Raw genomic sequence first — 18,002 nt, 5'->3', positions numbered from 1 at the left:
AACAATGAGCTGCGAGGCCTCAGCATCTCAGTGATGTTTTCAAACGACTGATACGGTATGGTTTCCTTTGGTCCACCCGATTACTCAGTCAACTAACTGTTCCATCAACAATCGAATACGTACCGCGTGCTCACGCGAGTCCTAAATGGTGGGCGGCACTAACTTCGGTAATGCATTCGTCAGGCTGGTGGTGTGTCGTATTCTGGAAGCTTCCAGGAGCGGCGCACTGTTCTGCCCAGTATACTAGTTCCGCCGACTTGGAACTTCGCCGTGACTTGCCAGGAGGTGCTTATGGGTTAGGCGATAAAACTCCCGCGGTTGACTGTAGCTCCCAGCATGCACATGTACGCACGTGATTTGAAATGAACAGCACGGCTAGTGTGTAGCCATGCGGCTCCGAAGCATTCGAAACTATCGAGTCGGTTGGGAACGCCGGCGTCAGGTCCCTTAAATGGATGTACGGAGCCCGAAACTCAGTAGAGTCCTTATTATGCCGCACACAGGTTACATCCCGCGTCGGTTGATGGTCGCCAGTTGGGTCGTTGGTAGCGTCACGCCGAAACAGTATTGAGTGATAGATTGGCATTGCTTCATTACACTCGATATGCGTCCCTCATTCCACGAGGCGAGGAACCGTGCTATGGTATCGATAAATCATGATGGCCCTTCTAACGCGTCATGGTCCAAAACACTACAAATTTCCTGCAAGCTGTACCCCTCGGTCCTTGAAAGCCTCTTGGAGGGAACCTCCTGGAAGGTGGTCCAACACGTACTGTGACAGCCATTCCAGGTGATTGGCCCAGGCTACACAAGATGCAGCTCGAAGATTCACAGCCACTCAGCTGCCGTCATAAGCCCGGCGATCCCAAAAGAAGTGGAACCGCGGCAGCAAATGGATCCGTCTGCCATTCTGGCTAAAAATGAAATTCGATCAACCTTGCCCCAACTTCCGCCGCTAGTGTGAGACGTTTGTTACCTATTTTCTTTCCTGAAATCCTGTTCTACTGTTGCCCTGGTATAGCACCTCAGCCAGGGCTATAGAACAATACGTCTGTGTGGAAGCCGGTGCCACCAGGCGTATTGAATGCAAAGGCGGGTTCAATAATAAACTTCCTCGTTCCACCCCTCTTAAGCTCTCCATGGTGGTTGCTCCTACCACCAAGATCTACGGTTGGGGCTATTCCACATTGGCTTACGTGGAACGTTCGGTCGCAATTTCTATATGGCCCCGCTTAATGCTACAAAACTACAAAACTGGAGTGCTAGGTTGCAGCAATATCTGGTTATCGGTCACTTGTTTCTGCATCTCCCATTTTCAGTACCCGTTCAATTAAAGACCTACTACACCCTCGGTAGTGGATTTCGTTTTCCTGAAACTCTATCATGCTGAAAGATTCGGCCAAAACCGCTTATGGCGTCCGATGAGCACGCAGCTTGACACCTGAACCGATCGGTATGAGCATCGTATGAGCATCCCTCAGCTCCAGTTTCGCCGTACCACCAGTAGCACACTTGGAGTTCACATTCAGCTTAGCATTAATGAAGAAAGATTAGATCTCACCCAAATAAAATGTGAGAATAAGTGAAAGCAATCAGTCATTTTCGTTCGCAACACTCACTAATTTCAGCTGTAGGTGGCAAGTTCTACGCCTGTTCCGGTCAACCATTTTTCTCTAATCCTCGTCTACGAGTTTCGTCACAATACTCTATACATATTCGGTCGTCTCTCATTGTGGCTCGACTCCAGGTTTCCACCACTTCTCATTATTGAGCGAATATGACGTCGTGCACGGATTCTCTCTTTCCCACTATGTGTGTTGCCTTCCTTTCCCCGTTCCTCCACACACTGAGCCTAGCCACGACAAACCATCACGAGCGGGCCTGCGTATACGTTTCAGGACCCGTCCAATAATTTCCAGAATTAGTTCGCGGTGCTCTTTTTTATCCCTAATTCGCACTCGTGAATACCGATCAGCTATGGCTCATATCCCTACTCGAAATTCTTGGATTTTCAGTTATGCCGAAATCGAACAGGGATCAACTTCATTTGTTGTCCTGTCCTGATCTGCAACGTATATGTTTAGTGCTCCGTATCATCTTTTGTTGTCATTTTTTCTGTTCACTGTATGCTGCATGATCTGTCATTAATAAAAAAATGGTTCGACACAAGCAGAGTTTTGCTGAGGAACATCGGGCAAATGTACGGAGCGGATTCTCCTGATGCGGATGGCTGCAGTGGGGAAATGACGGATCATCTAGCGCCTAGGGCATCTGAACATGATTCGCAATTCTCCCACAGCTTACAGACATACTAACACACATGGCTGCCGTTCGCCCCGCATGCAACGTCGTCTTGATGCGCCCCCACAACTAAGTGAAGAATACAAAAGAGGACTTGCCAAGCCCCGTCCCCCTTGTGTTGAGGAAATAGTGGAAACTGAGCCGCATATAGACCTTCGTGTGAGAGTACGCTATTTGGTGTTTGCTCATCGGCACTGTAACGAGCAGTACTGGCTTCGGATTCTCATTCGCAACAGCGACAGATCGATTTTTGGCAGCGACAACGTGCTCGCTTTCGAACAGTCCCTTCTGTTGCCGTTACACGACGCTCAGTTGTTCGTCGTCAGTGAGCAAGATAAAAAAAAGATAGGATGCGTTAACTCAACTCTCCTTGACGCGCTCAACCGACGACCGCAGTCATCCTGAGACCGAACACACGCGTTACTTCGCTCGTTCCCAGAATTCTGCGCACAGCATCCAGTAAAGACACCGTCCAGCAGCAGGTCGCATTCATCCTTGCCTGATCTACTACGGCCCTGGCCGTCAGTGTCCCACTTCTACACACGGAGGGGTTGCTACAGTAAGGAAAAGATGGCGTATACTGGCCAGTCAACGAGGTCAAAGCTCGCCGTTTTGAGCGAGCGGATCCACGGCTTCGAAAAACAGATGGAATGCGAAGCAAAACAACGCAGGGAAGGGGAAGAAGGTCGTCTACTGGCAATCAGGGAAGCGATAACCAAACTGGAGAAGACACTGAACGCCGAAATCAAGCGAAGAGTCGAGGCAAACAAGGCTTTACAAGCTGTAAGATTGCCATAGCGACTGCAAGACAAGCTCGCGCAGATGCAGTTAGCTGCAGCCTTTAAAATTGCCTTATGTACTGTCGGCCAGGGCTTCCAGGTAGCACAGTAGCAAAGGTGGTTGGGTGGGAACGCAGGTCAACATATCCTGATGATGTCGCCTTTTGACGTCCCGTCCGCCCACACGTAAAACAGAATTGCTTGTGATCGTACTTCAGGCTTTCACTTGACGCAAATGACAGTGTGTGAAGGGAAGCAACGAGGACGAGCCTTGTCCAGGCATCAGAAAACGTGAATGCCAACCGAAACCTACCATTATTGTTGAATTCTCTTGTTCGAGTGTCACTGATTCAATAGATGTTTGAGAGCCAACTTCTCGGAGTGCAAGACAAGCTGTCATCCGTCTTCGTCGAAAAGTTTGAGCAACTGCAATGCGCTCTCGACGCCCTGAACGACAGACTTGCTGTGGTTGAAAGAGAGTTCACAGTTGAGCGAGAGAAGCAGACCAAGGAATGGGAGGAGAAAAACGCATTACTCGGGCGAGATATGACGGCGATACAAGTACGGAACAAAACGTTCTACTGTGTTAGATGAGCATAGTTAAGACGATAAATCCACGTACAGCTGCTAGGGTAGCTCCAAGAGGTAATACAAAACGGAAATGTACAACGGACGGCTCAAACAGAGGGGAAACAAGAGTGGACAAGGTCTGTTGCTGGTGTGCGACACTCCCTGATCTGTTCACGCTGTGTCACAAGTACCCTCGCATCATTGCTCATTCAGCGTGCATCGGCTCGACGTTTGCCCCCGAAGGAGCCATTGTTTCGCAGCCCTCGCGTTGTTATCGTCGCCCAATCAAGTGAATCGCGTGCGAAACTGTCCGTTGCTTGCATTAACTTGTGGTGCTCTTGTGAAAACAGGAAGCCCTTGAGAGTGAGAAGCAGACGCGGTCAGAACGAGAGGTGCACATCGCGAAACGCCTTGGGGAGCTGGAGTACAGAACGGAAGGCAAATTCGAGGCAGAGAAGGTACACGAAAGTTGCTCACGCTCATCAGTAGAACGCTTCTGGTGCGGGCTACCATCACTTTGAAACCCATGAGATGATGGCAGCGAAAGTTCCGCTTCTGCTTTATACGCAACTTCTGCTCGCACAGAATGCACGGGAACAAAAGTACGACCAAGTCCGGGAAGAATTGGAAGAGGCTAAGCGCATGCGGGAGCGAGGCGAAGAAAAGTTTCAAACATTTGTCCTCGAAGAAGTTGCTGCGTTAAAAAACGGCCTGATTCTCGAGTCTCAGGTGAGCTTCCGGTGTGGGAGGTGTTCTGCTTCAATTGCGACTCTCGCTGGGGCTATTCACTCAACCGGAATGACACAAACCGATTGCGGCTCGGATACCGCCAGAGACTAAAGGCGTTCTCGGTAAAAAAGTCGCCACCTTGTCACCACACTAGAGTGCAGCGTCTCTCCCTGTGATTCTCGAACCCACCCCGCTGCGCAGGCCAGAGAAGGAGCTGACGACGACATTGTTCAGGCAGTCAACCACTACACTACCGCCCTTCAGGATGCTCTACGCCTTGTCACCACCGTGTAACCCATCCCAGATGCTGCTACAGAGATTCGACAGCCCCCTTACCCGGATCTCGGGTGCCTTCGCGTTTCCCGAGACCATCGGTCCTCGTTATTTCCGCAAAGGCCGCCAAACGTGCTTCCTCAGAACATGTAATGAAGTTGTCGCTTCTGCATATACTAACGAAGAGGAATGCCCTGCATTCCACCAGGTTACTTTTCGTTGGTGAGCGATGCTAATACCGTCGAAAAACGGCCGGTGAGCCGCTTCAATGGCATTCCATTTGAGTGGCAGCACAGTTCGATCCCAGGCAGATCGAACGTGCAATGTGAGCTGACAACTCCCCGTTGTGGGGTTGCTTTTGAAGCTCATCAAAAGGAAATTGTCGTGGGAAGTTTTCCCTGTATAATTCTTTGTCTTTGCGAAAAGGGACTTCAGGGTTGCAGTCTTGTTTCGCAAAACGTTGTCTACTGACCTCCTTAGTCTTCTACTTATTCTTGCCTTCAGTCTCTTTTCGAGCTTCCTTACCGGACAATCTACATGAGCTATTGAAACTCGCGGTTTTACGCGACTCCGTCTGAACCGTACGTTGTCTTGGGCACTGTGTTTCCAAAAATTCAGTGACTCTCCTGTCAGATACAGTTCTCTCTGTCTGTAAGTATCTTTTTCTTGTAAGGAGCCACCGGTCTTCTTGTCCTTACCACTCGTCAGCTCAACACAGTCATGTTTTTCTGAGATTCTGATGCTGATACAGTCATAGGAGGCCATTGAGATATTTACCTCCTATCAGCAGGCTGAGCAGAGTGTTCGATTCTCTCTGCTGCTAACTGGATGCTTGGGTCTGTTCGCCTGGCGCCGGGGAACTGGTTTCTCAGAGGCACTTGTCTTCTCTTCCCTCGGGGTCAATACCATTTCCAACCTTTACCGCTCCAGTTTCTGAAGATGTGGTCTCGCCTAATGGACCATCAGAGGTTACGTGTAGATACTATGGCCGAATCCGGTGTGCAAACTCACGTGGGTCTCTTATGTCGTTCGTCCCTGTGACCCGCCGAGCATACGTTGAAGTAGTGGCGACGGACCATCCAGATGAGTACATGGCCAAGCCGTCCCCAAGCTACTGCACAGATGGCCTCCTCCACATGTTAGCGCAGAATGTGCGAAAGGGCACCACCCTAACCGTAAACCCTTCATCATTTACTTGGTTGAGGCGCAACGGAAACTGCTTTGAGGGGCCCGGACAACGAGAGGGGAGTTGCCTGGATAGAGGAAGTATCTGTCTAGAGTATCCTGAGAAGAGACCAAGCGCAACTGCACATCTTTTTTTCTCTAGAACGGGACAGCTCGCGTGAACTAATCCTGAATGCACGGAACCTGTGAGAAAAGTGTGTGGGGCACAATAGACGTGGCTAGCCCTGAGTTTTCCATAATCCACTTTCGTGTTTCCTCATTTCCGTGCATACCGAAACTTACAGTATCACCGCGAACTGCCTCTTGTGAGTCTGTAGGGTTATCTCTTCTCCCAAGTTAGTAACCCATTCAGTGGACAAATATGGGGCACGAAGCAACTACCAGCAGGACCAGGCTGCCTTTTTAGACATATCTCCGCCAGCGTCAGCATGATACAGATATCAATTCCAGTTTTATCCTCATGCGCCGAGACACCCTCGTTGCAGTACTGGGCCTCACCTACCTTTGTCGCGTCCACAGTGATTCTGCCTGGTGAAATGACTCATCGTTCCCTACCTGTACTGGCAGGTGCCCCCGCTGGAAGTTGTAAGCTCCCAAAGGTTCAGAAATCGCCAGCGCTTTTCAGCGCTGAACCGCCAGTGCCTGAGGTCGCAGGAGGCCATTGGCCATTCGATGGTCGCGAAACTACTTCATCTCTCTTTGGATTAGCTAGCAGGTGTGATCATATGAGCGTGTGTTGCTTCGCTGCGTTACTGGTGTGCTGTGAAAGTGCTGTAGACGCACCGGAGATCCAGTGGTGGGTATCGCAGCAACAGGATATTATCTGTTCGAATGTACCGGCCAAATTCTCGGCTTTTGGTCGAATCTTAATCCTTAGTGGCCATGGCATTACCATTCTAACAGTAGCAGAACTTCTGGGTGCTCTGCTCAAAAATCTCAATTGAGGCTATCGACAGCGTAGTCAGACATTCGGACCAACCCGGGACGACTTTACTCCAAGGCTTTCTTTTGTTTCATGGCCTTTTCCGGTGTCTTGTCTTTGTACCTCATTTTTGTTTTTCCTTCTTCTCTCGCACTTCCCTTTTCCCACTGCCCAAGCTTTGGCAAACAAGGGACTTTTTCCTCTGCTTCTGCGGCATCATGGTGGAAATGTACCTCCCGCGATGCCAGGGCAAGATGGTGGCCCTCGGACTGCGTGGTATCGACGAGCTGCCGGAAGATGTACGGCTGTTAAAAGACGCGGAAAAGGAGCTGGAGAATTCCATTTTCCACCTTGGTAAGCGAACTTTTTTACTGTAATTTCTTCGGAAAACCGTGTTCAGAGAGTTTGCGGCGCTGCCCTGACAAATTTGCGAAAATGGACGGTGGGCTGGCGTCAGCCCGGGGACGCACACATAACAGATACCGGCACCGTATTGGTGTATAAACGCCCGCCACATGATGAGGATAACTTGTCCTGGACGGTAGACGTCAGGTGTTGGCGGTATGAGTGAGGATAGATGACACGGTTCGGTTCTCTGCTGAGAGTCGCTTCCGCAATCATCGGAGATTTCCTATTTGCTCCGATAATATGGTGTGCAGTCGATTTAAGACTGGAAATCGCTAACTGCCCGGCCTTTGGCATGACCTTTGTATCTTCCTGAGAGAGCAGCTGTCGACTGCATATTGTGCAGAATGTGCTGTTTCGTGACACACTCTTGGTTGCTCATTGAATGCCGGTACGCCTGCGGAACTGTGGGACAGGAATGTTTCTCTTGCTCATTGGCGTGCGTGTGGAAACTCTAACTGCAGAAAGGTCAACCACGGAGCTGAAAGAGGAAGACCCGGTACGGTAAATATTACTCCATGTAGAATGGATGGGGGGATTTGTGGACGCACATATGTTGGGCGTTATCATCTGAGAGGGATTCTCAGCAGCGTGATAGAATCGTGATCCCAGTTTCCGCATCTTGAGTGTTCGGTGTGACCGAATAGAAAGGTGTCTTCCACGGGGAGGAGGGAAGCAATCATAGGCGCCTTTTAGCCACTTCTGCAACTTGACGTCAACAGGCCTGCTTACCAGACATACGAACCTATAAATAGGGGTAGAAACGTTAATGTGTGCACGCAGACGACACATCTGCACACATCCACACATTCATACGTGCGTAAATAAACGCATGCACATATACATTTGCTCTTGCTCATATATATACCCGAAGTTATATCATGTATCGCCACTGTCGAAAGCAGACCCAACTCGAAGGTGCTCTTGTGTGGCACACGAGACCACACGAGCAGCTGCAGTGATGACGTAGCCATAATACGTTCCATTGAGCGAAATTCTATGACTTTCATGTCCGGAGGTCAGTTTCGCATGGAGGGGTGGGGCTGTGTTTTGCAGCCCCCAGTCGCAAATCCCGTCGTGGAAAGTCAGGAAGTTGCCAGCAGAGGTCGCTCAGGCACTCAGCTCCATTCCATGCGTCCACTGTACATACACCGATGGCGGCACATTCGTCTACAAGTATACGGGTTCCTACGTCGAGTTGTCTGCCAGCAGCTGGTTTCTCTCTGTTTTGTTTCTCTCGCAGAATGACCCAGTGTACGCGGAAGCAATCAAAGAGAACGAGGTCGCACTGGAGGTGAAGCAAACCCGCCTGCGACATGTTCGAGAAAAGATTTCTGTGTTGATGTCCCACGGTCAATCTGCTACGTGCTGCTGTGCAAATTCTTGTCCAGCCGCTACCTCCCCTCCTGTGCCGCCGGCTTCCGCTCCTTCCTGTCCACCCTTCACCTCTGCGACGCTTCGTGACCAAACTCCGAGTGCCTTTGCCAGGTCGTGTGAACAACAGCCTTTTTTGGAGCACAGGATACATGAAGGAGCAGCGAGTGTGGCGGCCGAGCAAGCATGCGTTCAGGGAGCATCGCTTCTTGAGGAGTTCCGTTCTGTACGGGTGGGTGGTGAGGCCGTAGACAGGGGACAAGTGAGGAGCGTGAGTGATCCTGTAAACGATTATGGTGACAGGAACCCGGACTCTCCGAGTGCAGTGACCGGGTTGCACGAAACCGGTCACCCATCCTTGCAAGACGACGAGAGGCAAGGCCTGCGTTTGCCTACCGGTGAAACCGCCCAGGGCATCTTCCTTTGATCTGGACAGTGCCCGTGCATGGGTGACTCGGAGCAGGGATGTCTCGTACAAAAGGGGTCCTACGCGTCACTTAACAGGATGCTAACGCAGATACTCGAAGAGCGGGATATGGTGCTGTGGGAATCCGTCAGGGACACAGGCGCACATGTAGATCAACGCTCACGACGCTCCACTGCGAGAGAAGTCGGATCGTTTTGCGTGGGCCGCACTGAGAGTCGCACGCGCGGGATCCTTGGTAAATATGCAAATTGGGAGGAGCGGCGCGCACATGGTGGGTCTGGAGTACCACTGTCAGAAAGGATGCCTGGTCATTGAGGCCCCCTTGTGGATGGGCCGATGATGGTCACGACAGATTTGGTTGTCGAGGGACCGTTGTTTCGTGCCATTCTTTTGCGGCTCCGGGGAGTGCAAACGGTCCACGGTGGCGATCTCTGCGCCCCGTATACAGTTGCTCGTAATCGGCACTACATATATGTAGTGCCGATTACGAGCAAGGCGCGCCTGTCCTTCGAACTGAAAGTCTGTTCTTGATCTCTGATGACAGGGCTCGTTTCTTTCCCTTGCGGGACCGAAAAAATTCGCATGGTGCCGAGTGCGTCTCTGTGCGTCAGGGCTTGTCGCTGGCCGTGTAGCCAGTGGGATCGAAGACGCCGAGCAGCAATGCACTTTGTTTCTATTTCGTTCTTCTGTTTGCATATGTGGCAAGGACTCCGAGCGGACTGTGCAACTCCGTACTGAAAAGCGAGTGCAAGCGTTGAGCACGAAGGCTGTGTAGCGTAAGTCGGCGCGTTGACCCTACGTGCTCGCCTTTGTTCGTTTACGTGAGGCAGTTCCTTTCGCCAGTGAAAATGAAGGAGCAAGTACCCAATAGAGGAACCGTACAACGAATGCAGCGGGTTGCAAGTATAACCACGTTATTTTCCGCAAAATTGTGTATGCGCACGTTGTGGAGAGACTGAAGCTCGTGTTTGGCGGGTTATGGGATGCGATCTGGTGGCAAGCTGTTCTTAACGACTGATGAGCAGCCATTGTACCCAGAGCATCTCCGCGTGGTTTTGCTTTAGAAACAGAGCAACGTGTTCTTCAATGTGGGAATTCCCCTTGATAACAGGTTTTTTCCGACCACCGGAGAAATGAAGGTGGCATTGCAGGGCCAGGCACGGGCCGTACCAGAGAGGCTGGACGATGGCGCGTGTGAGACTGAGACGAGGACCTCGTTAGTTATGAAGGAACCTGAGGATTTTCCATGAGCTCTCTGTTCGTGGCAGGAACAAGGTTAAAGGCCCCGTTATGTAAAACAAGAGGATACCTCGCATACTCATTTTTTCGGTCGTGATTCGCATGCATTTCTGAGATTCCGCCAGACCTTGGTGCCGACTGTTCACTGGCACTGCCAACTTCTCTGTTTTCGGCTTATTTTCGAGATTCAGAAAACAAGTGCGGAAAGGGATGAAAAGTATCGCGGAGAAGCAGAAACGCTACTGCAGGCCTACCGATGAGTAAGGGGGAATCCACCTCATTCGGTTTACCGCATGTTGTAAGGAGTCGAATTTGTGGCAGTGCTAGCGTCCACAAGGGACTCCGGAGTACACCTCGTATGTGTGAGAAAGAGCATCACGTTTGAAATTGGATAACCTGTCGAACGGGGTGCGGCACAGCCTTTACTCCGCCCTGGTACGCGCCAGAAAGAGGAATTCCTACAACTGCTCCAAGACACTTATTGGATGAGCGCAAGCTATCCGACGGCCCCCGATGCCTCAGTTTGCATGCGGCAACAAAGGTAGCATGTATCCAACGATTACCGTGATGGTGGAGCTGCGCCGAACCTGATTTGCTGCCCAGCAATCTCATGCAAGCGCTTGGAGAACCTGTACTTATGGCTCAGCTGTTAGCACGAATTTCTCTACGCCGACTCTGGCATTATGCGAATGGGCGGGCCACGAACGCACGTGCCCCAGTGGCTTTGAGCAATCGAATAGACCGCTCCTTCCCTACGCGGGAATAACAAATAGACTTCCACCAAGACTCAGCAATCCAGTGAATTGAATTGCCGAGTGATCCGTGTCCATAAAACCTCATTTTAGATGGGTTTGCAGCGGTTACACCCAATGACCAGTGAACGACAGAAACGTGTCCGACTGCACACCTGCTCGCTTCTGCGCCTGCAGCACCACTGGTAGGCTCAGTGTGTTCCACGCAGCACGCCACAGCTCCAAAACAGAGTCTCTAGTAGCCGCCTGTAGCCATTTTGTCATTCCTGTCCGTTCTGAATCACCCACCTGGGCTTCACAAAAAATACCGGCAGATCCCTTCAAGCTGCAACGCGCTCGAGGATGCTTGAAGCGTTCTCGGACGCGCAGCATCACACCATTGTTTCGTTCTCTCTCAGAAGGTGCGTCTTCCCTTCTGTCCGCGCTGAACACTGTGTTAGTCTTCGGTGTGCGCCTGGCCCGCCTGTTCCCCCACTCGAGCAGCATTCAGCTTGGACTGAAAGGATACGATAACGACGAGAGAATACACGATCAGGCAGATAAGCGTAACCACCGCGAAAGACAGAAGAACACCAAGCGCAACGCCTGCATCGCTGGAACGCCACTGTTTTTCAGCAGCACTTGCGCGGACTTGAAGGGCTGCTTCATTCGCACTCGCAGTCTCTGCGGTCACATGTTGCACGGTTTTGAGAGCTTCCGTGGCCAAATCCTTCATCAGAACCTGCTCAGCACTTCCACACACCTCTATACCGGCTCGCACGCTCCGCTCCAATTGCTCCCAGTCCGCCGGATCGACGTGCACTTGTGCATCGAGACCATCCGCTGCGTCCGCCTTCCCGCCATCGATCGCCACATTCTCTGTAAAGAGCCCGGCACCAGCCATATGTCCAAACCGGCGAAGCAGCAGGAAGGCCAGTTCTTCAGTTTGTCTTGTCCTCGCTGCGACTGTGACCCGAGTCGCATGCTCGGCAGCTGCAGCCAGGTCTTGCATGTTGTGCACGGCGGCACGGATCGCGGCGAGGTCATCTGAAGATGCCTCCTCCCCGTCCAGTCCAGATTGGCTCTCCGCCACCTTCGCCTTTGCGAGCTTCAGCAACATCGCGAACGCGGTGCTCTGGCTCGACCACAGGGCTTCCGTCAAGGCGTCGACACTCTCTGCTCGCCTCGCCGAGGCAGTCAGCAGCATCAACAGTGTGTTGTATGCGTCTCTTGCCGCCTGCAAACGCTCGGCCAGTTCTTCTTCCGAAGAGCCGTCACACCCCACTCCAGCTTCGAGAAGGTCCCGAGCCCGTGAATACTTTTGAAGAACTTCCATGACACTCGAGTAGTCTAACAGGTAGGCCTCCCTGGCAGCCTGGAGACGAGACACAGTGGATTCCAGGCCTTCGGCGGCGGCCTGAAGAGAAGCAACAAGCTCTTCCTTCTCAGGATGCGTCGCCAGTTTCGCCGTGAGGTCCAGCACCCCGTTGATGATGCCTCTCTCCGCTGCGTCCAGTTCAGGGTTTCCACCGGAAGACGTGCCGGACGTCGACGCCGGCAGCTCTTTCCCTCTCCCGGCAGAGCCTTTTTCGAATCCAGAAGCCGGAAGCCCGCTAGAGGCGACCTGCGTCTGCTCCGAGCCAGCAACAGAATGGGGGGCTGCAGCCACCCCAGAAATCTCTCTGTGGAAAGCGCCTGAGGACAAACCACATACGGGAAGAGACATTCCTCGTGTACCGCACGCGTTCTGAAGTGTATTGCCATCCGCGTCCTTCGCAAGCTGCGCTGTGCAGCTGGGCCGTGGTAAACACATCGTGGAAATATACCGCTGCCGCGAAAGGACCGAATGTATTTTCGTGCAACCAATAGGTGCACATACATCCTTATCCCACACTCTCTGCGTCGACCGAGCGGGTCGAGAAAATGGAAATCGATCCGTACAGAGGGTGCAAGAGCGCCAAAGGTGAGATACGTCGCACACCCGGCGGTCGCCAACCCCCCACTGAACAGTTCTCTACGCTGCCTCGCAGCACAGCTTTCGAAGCTTCGTCGCTCCGGCAACAACTTTTTGGAGCCATCACAGCCATCTCCGCCCTATGCCCAGTGGAAGATGACAAAATGTGCGTCGAGTCCATGCACGCACCCTCCTACTCGGCCAACGGAGGGGAAATGACAAGGCACGACCGAGTCATCACCCGCTTCTCATGGGCACGATTCAGCATCCATTACAACTGCTTTGTTCACTGGTGGAGTTGCACTCGAAACGTCACCTTCGGTTACAGAAAGCCGCTTGTGAGTGAATTCCCACAGTGTGTCGCCAGACCGGGTGCTCTGCTGACAATGCAGAATCTCCGGTTGGTCGATGTGCAACAGAGGACGCCACATCCGGTTCGTACTGATGCCAAAGAGATCACTTACCGCTGCATGCAAGCGCCGCGACAAGTTGGAAAACAAGCAAATGCGCGAGAATACGCATCTTCCCCGCCATCTTGCTCCTCGACAGTTGAGAAAAACCAAACGTTAGGCGCAGAAGAGCACAAAGCGGATGGCCATAAATCAAAAACCGCATGTACCTATGTATAGCGCCGATGCAGATCCGCGAAATACGCATTCAACATTTGCATGCCTCCGCGCCGCGACAGGGAGGCTCGCGAATGTGTCAGGGATTACGTGAAGACGCCTGCACGCAAGTTAAGAGGAAGCGAGGTCGTCCTCGGGCATAAATGGGGTGGGCCCCAGTGGAAAACGTTTCGTTCCGTTCGTAACTGTGGTTTTCTTTGCAGTCGTCTCTCAAATTCTTAATGTACGCAACGGAAACAAATACAAGCAACAGCATCATAACACTGACAAATGACAGCGACATTTAGCTAGGCCAGGCGTTGCGAAAATTGACAACCTCGCTCAAACACGGTGTACTGGAGGATGAAGCACACAATCAAGGTGAATATACTTACATGGGCAAATACTCTGAAGTGTGCATTTGTGAACGCGATTTGTTTGGGAGCCGTCGAGAGGATCCTTCAGAGGTCAGGGCCCCATACTTTCCATGCGGGAGACGAAATCCACGACAAAACAAGAGACAGCGAGTGGCCTACACACGGCTGGCGCAGAGAGAGAGGATGCAGACGAAACCGCGAACAAGAGGAAGAGCGGGGCTCGCCTCGAGACAGACAACTGTCGAAAATGTTAGCCGATCTGTGGAACGGAGCGCCTGAAATCCTTCATATCTGTTTCGCATGAAGTCACTGGACAGCGGGGCCACATTGGCACTTCCACAGTCAATAGGCTCCTGACTATGTAGGCTTCGTCTCTGCCGCTCATTCTCGCAGGCGCTTCCTTCCAGATCATGCCTTCCCCCTCAACTGCCTGTCCACGGATCCAGGGACGTATCGATGATACACGCCACCCAGAGGTCCGAAAGCGAGACACACTAGAGCTGGAGCTGGGGCTGCGTGTGTGTCATCCCACATTGGCCAGGACGCAGAATCCCGAAGGGAACGGTTGTGCCCGAAAGAGACGAGTTCCCGTGCGCCGTAAATTTATCGCGGGAAGAGCGTAATTGCAAAAATCCACAAGATCCCGATTTCCCGTTGGTCGAAGAAGCCACATGCCCAGTCGGCTACGTAAATCTGGCGCTGATCGATTCGACGGGGCCCGCGGTAGTGAAGACGGACAGGAAGTTTCCAAGGAACTGACCAGCTACCCTGCGGAGCAGATGTCGTTCGAGTTACGCATTTCAGTTCACTGGAGAGAGACGATTTTTCGGAAGGAAAAAGTCAGGCCACGCTTCACGCAACTACCGTTACCATGGGGGGGTCGCCGTAACGGGCTCTGTCGAGCGCGGTGGACAGCAAACGCACGTGGAGGAGCCTGCATCTCCCGGTCCAGCACGTGGACGAAAAATTCAGGAAAAAACCGATCTGCCTTGAAGTGGTTCTTGAGAGGAACGCTATCCGTTTCCCTTCTCTACGAGGAAAAGTCACAGGGTGAATTGCGCTTTGTAATTCAACAACATGCAGCTAAGAAAATACGCCTACGCGTAGCGCCCCGTCAACGCACACGGAACCGACCCCGGCGTGCTGTTAAAGTCGTCTCTTGCTGCGGTGGAAATCACAAGGGTCGTCTCCTGCACATCATTTTAAATCCTACGTCTACCATATGGAATTGGTTCCTTAAACAGGAATGCCTGTGTTATGCCAATTGTATTGCAAGTAGCTTGATCACAGGTGAGTGGGGGTGTTCGCCGCACCTTCTAACAGCACGGCGCTCGTTTGGAAGCGATGAGAACCGAGTTGAAACGTGCAACGAGAAGATGATCGTGGTCAAGGTAGTTAAAAAGACGATGCTTAAAGAGGATCAAGGCACATCCAGAGTATGCTCTGGGCAGGCATCGTTTGTTTAAGGGTTGACGCCCCAGTGGAACCAACACAGTCCGTGGAGTAGGTCCCCGAAGCATTTACCCTAAAATTCAGCACAAAACGCACTACAGTTCGGCCGTATACACAAACGCCAGAACCAAGTGACTGGAGGAACATCTAAATTCTAATCGCATAGGCGCGATATTCACATTCAATAGTACCGCACAGCCTCAAGGGTCCATACGTGGTACATGATTTTGCTTCATATACTGGAACCACCATGAAGCAAGTAGTCGCAAGCACCTCTCCCACGTATCGAAATTAAGTTCAGAAGACAGACGATGCCAAAACAGATTCCTTCAGACCCCTCAAGCGAGCGGCAGAACCCACGGTCTTACCAGAATCAAAGAAAGCGAATCGGCCTTGAACAACAGCCTGTTTCTACACAGAGAAAACGCTGTTGGCAAAATGCTGAACACCAAAAGAAGGATTCGGTCTAGTATTCGACTTTCCTATGCAGGTCGAAGAAACGCGGCTACCTGAGGGGAGTGGAAAATTTCCAAACACTGTTCCGTGTGATACGTGCGTATGATAAAAGCAGAAGAACCGTGGCTGACCCACTGCTTGCGAAGCAATAGAAACAAATGAGGCCAACGACTGGCGCGTGAAGTACGCGGGAGAAGTGCTTGTTTCCCAAATCCGGATAGGAGTGCGCATCGTGTCAGAACAGCCGTCTTGCGCCCTACTAGGGGCACGCGAGAGGTCATCTGTTCACGGTGAACTGCGCCGAATCATCCGCAATGCAATCGTGAGGAAAGGCAAGAATCCTGGGATATTACAAACCTTGAGTCTGAAAGATTACCGACGCAACGGTCGTCGAAATTCTCTCGCACATTGCGGACTGTTTGGTGTCCCGTTTTGTATGATATCGAAGATGTAGTGAGAGATGAACTGGCAACATCGTGTTCGGACGAGAGAGCAGCGTGAGGTGACGTGTTTGAGGATCAGCTGTTGGGCGTCGCCAGAACAGAAGAACGCTTGCACTGCGAGCGAAGAAAAACCTCGTTCGAGTCACTGCCGTGACCAATCTCGATTCAAACCCTGAGCCCGCTCTGCATCCGCAGAGGAAGAGACGCATCAGTCTCCCTTCTCAGATAGCTTTTTCATTGATAGGAGAAGGGTTCTCCGTGGAACTCTCGTAGGCAACAAGTGCCCCAGAAAATTTGCGTCGCCCCCCGAAGCGCCTCTCGCTTCGCGTAACTCGAGCCGATCAAGCGAGCCGCTGCCACGGTCTGATTCATTCGGGCACACACTGGACAGCCCCAGAAACGACGTTGCAGACTTCCGTTCTACAAGCGCACGCGTTTGAGAAGTCAAAATCGCCTTTTCGCCGGAGGTTCCAGGTTGCGGCGTCGAGAGGACGACAGAAAGGACAGTTTTCCGCAGCTGGGAGGGCGCAAAAGAGGCAGTGCCCGCAGGCCTGGCGCGTATCTGTCTCGTCGGTGACGCGCGAAGGCAGCAAACACCGCTTCTGGGGTACACTCGCGCACGGAGCGAAGCTGTCATTTTCTCTGCCAGGCACTCCGTTCACTTTGCCGACGTGCCGTGGCGTAAGGCTACCGCAAATCTTGAGAGTAAACCAGCAGAGAGGCGTCGCGTTGTCACTGACGGAGGCGCGTTCGTGGATCACAAGCAAAAGCGACAGTTGCGCCTCCCCCAAGTTCCCTTGAACCGCGAGAAATGTTCCCGGTTCCGCGCGCACGTAGGTAACGCTGGTGTCTCCTCTCATGTGTGACTCTGTTGCGCTCGCCGTTCTTCATTCCCGAATTTTTCGACCTGGCTCTCCAAAGAACCGGTGCTTTCTGGGGTGTCAAGACAGCCTAGCTTCGTGGCTGCGTCGGTGCATTTTTGTTTCTGTTTCTTGACTTGAAAACGACTCGGTATTTCCCCCCCTCCCGCCCCCCGCAGAAAATCCCCGCACCCACAAAGTCGAGGACGGCCGCCTCTTTACTTGCCCGGAAATTTCACCTCATCTTCACTCGTCTCGTTTTTTACCCTCTGGAGAGGAAAGCGCCTGCCACAAGACGCGGGATAGTCGTGCGGATGTACCGATGCGTGCATATATGCTCTGGCGCTCAAAATGAGTGGGACCTCTCACGCGTTCTCGTCTCCCGGCACAAGAAAAGAGTAGATCTGATCGTCATTTCCCGCCACGCCGTCTCTTTTCGTGTTTTATGATTTCCGTTCCAGTCCGGCGCTCTTGCCCCGGCTGTTCCGACATCGATTGGGCAGACGTTCCTGTAAGGTAAGCGTTGGTGTGTCGTGGCTACTTTGCGGTCCGTGCTCTCCGGCGGGTCCCGAACTCCCCCGCAAAAACGACACCGCGCCTACCTTTCGTAAGTTTCTGCCCTTCCGCTCTGTTCTTCTGGTGTATCTTGTGAGAAGGAAGGCTCGGTCGCTTTCCCGCGTTTTCGTTCCGCGTACGCGCCCACCGGCCCCGTCGAGGCGTCTTCCGATACAGTGCGTCATTCCACAAAAGGGACGCTCTGGAGCAGCCTTCGTTGGCTTAAAGGCCTAGGGTTGCTGCCGAACCACGGGCGCAGAAAGGTTCCTTCAGCTGGTCGCGTGCTGAGCTTGCGGCTCGTGGCCTCGCCTCGCGTTCTGGAAGCTGCGTTGCTTAGTCTCGTTCTTTAAAAGCACGTCGAAAAA

General features: G+C 52.4%; 3 protein-coding genes across 3 annotated transcripts; 2 read left to right on the top strand and 1 right to left on the bottom strand.

Annotated features, from left to right (window-relative positions):
• Positions 1 to 2,871: 2,871 nt before the first annotated feature.
• On the top strand, positions 2,872 to 4,490 carry NCLIV_060590 (hypothetical protein; the record flags this gene model as incomplete). Its single annotated transcript, XM_003885613.1, has 4 exons — positions 2,872 to 3,084; positions 3,438 to 3,641; positions 4,001 to 4,108; positions 4,236 to 4,490. The coding sequence occupies 4 exons, from the start codon at positions 2,872 to 2,874 to the stop codon at positions 4,488 to 4,490; spliced, it is 780 nt and encodes a 259-aa protein (XP_003885662.1).
• A 2,487-nt stretch (positions 4,491 to 6,977) lies between these two features.
• On the top strand, positions 6,978 to 8,965 carry NCLIV_060580 (conserved hypothetical protein; the record flags this gene model as incomplete). Its single annotated transcript, XM_003885612.1, has 3 exons — positions 6,978 to 7,113; positions 7,629 to 7,663; positions 8,408 to 8,965. 3 exons carry the CDS (start codon positions 6,978 to 6,980, stop codon positions 8,963 to 8,965), a joined length of 729 nt encoding a protein of 242 aa, XP_003885661.1.
• A 2,427-nt stretch (positions 8,966 to 11,392) lies between these two features.
• Positions 11,393 to 13,423, bottom strand: NCLIV_060570 (conserved hypothetical protein; the record flags this gene model as incomplete). Its single annotated transcript, XM_003885611.1, has 2 exons — positions 11,393 to 12,630; positions 13,354 to 13,423. The coding sequence occupies 2 exons, from the start codon at positions 13,421 to 13,423 to the stop codon at positions 11,393 to 11,395; spliced, it is 1,308 nt and encodes a 435-aa protein (XP_003885660.1).
• Positions 13,424 to 18,002: the final 4,579 nt, after the last annotated feature.

This window comes from Neospora caninum, chromosome XII (genome assembly GCF_000208865.1).
Source record: "Neospora caninum Liverpool complete genome, chromosome XII".
Lineage (NCBI taxonomy): Eukaryota > Apicomplexa > Conoidasida > Eucoccidiorida > Sarcocystidae > Neospora > Neospora caninum.
This window is presented reverse-complemented; position numbering and strand designations above follow the sequence as displayed.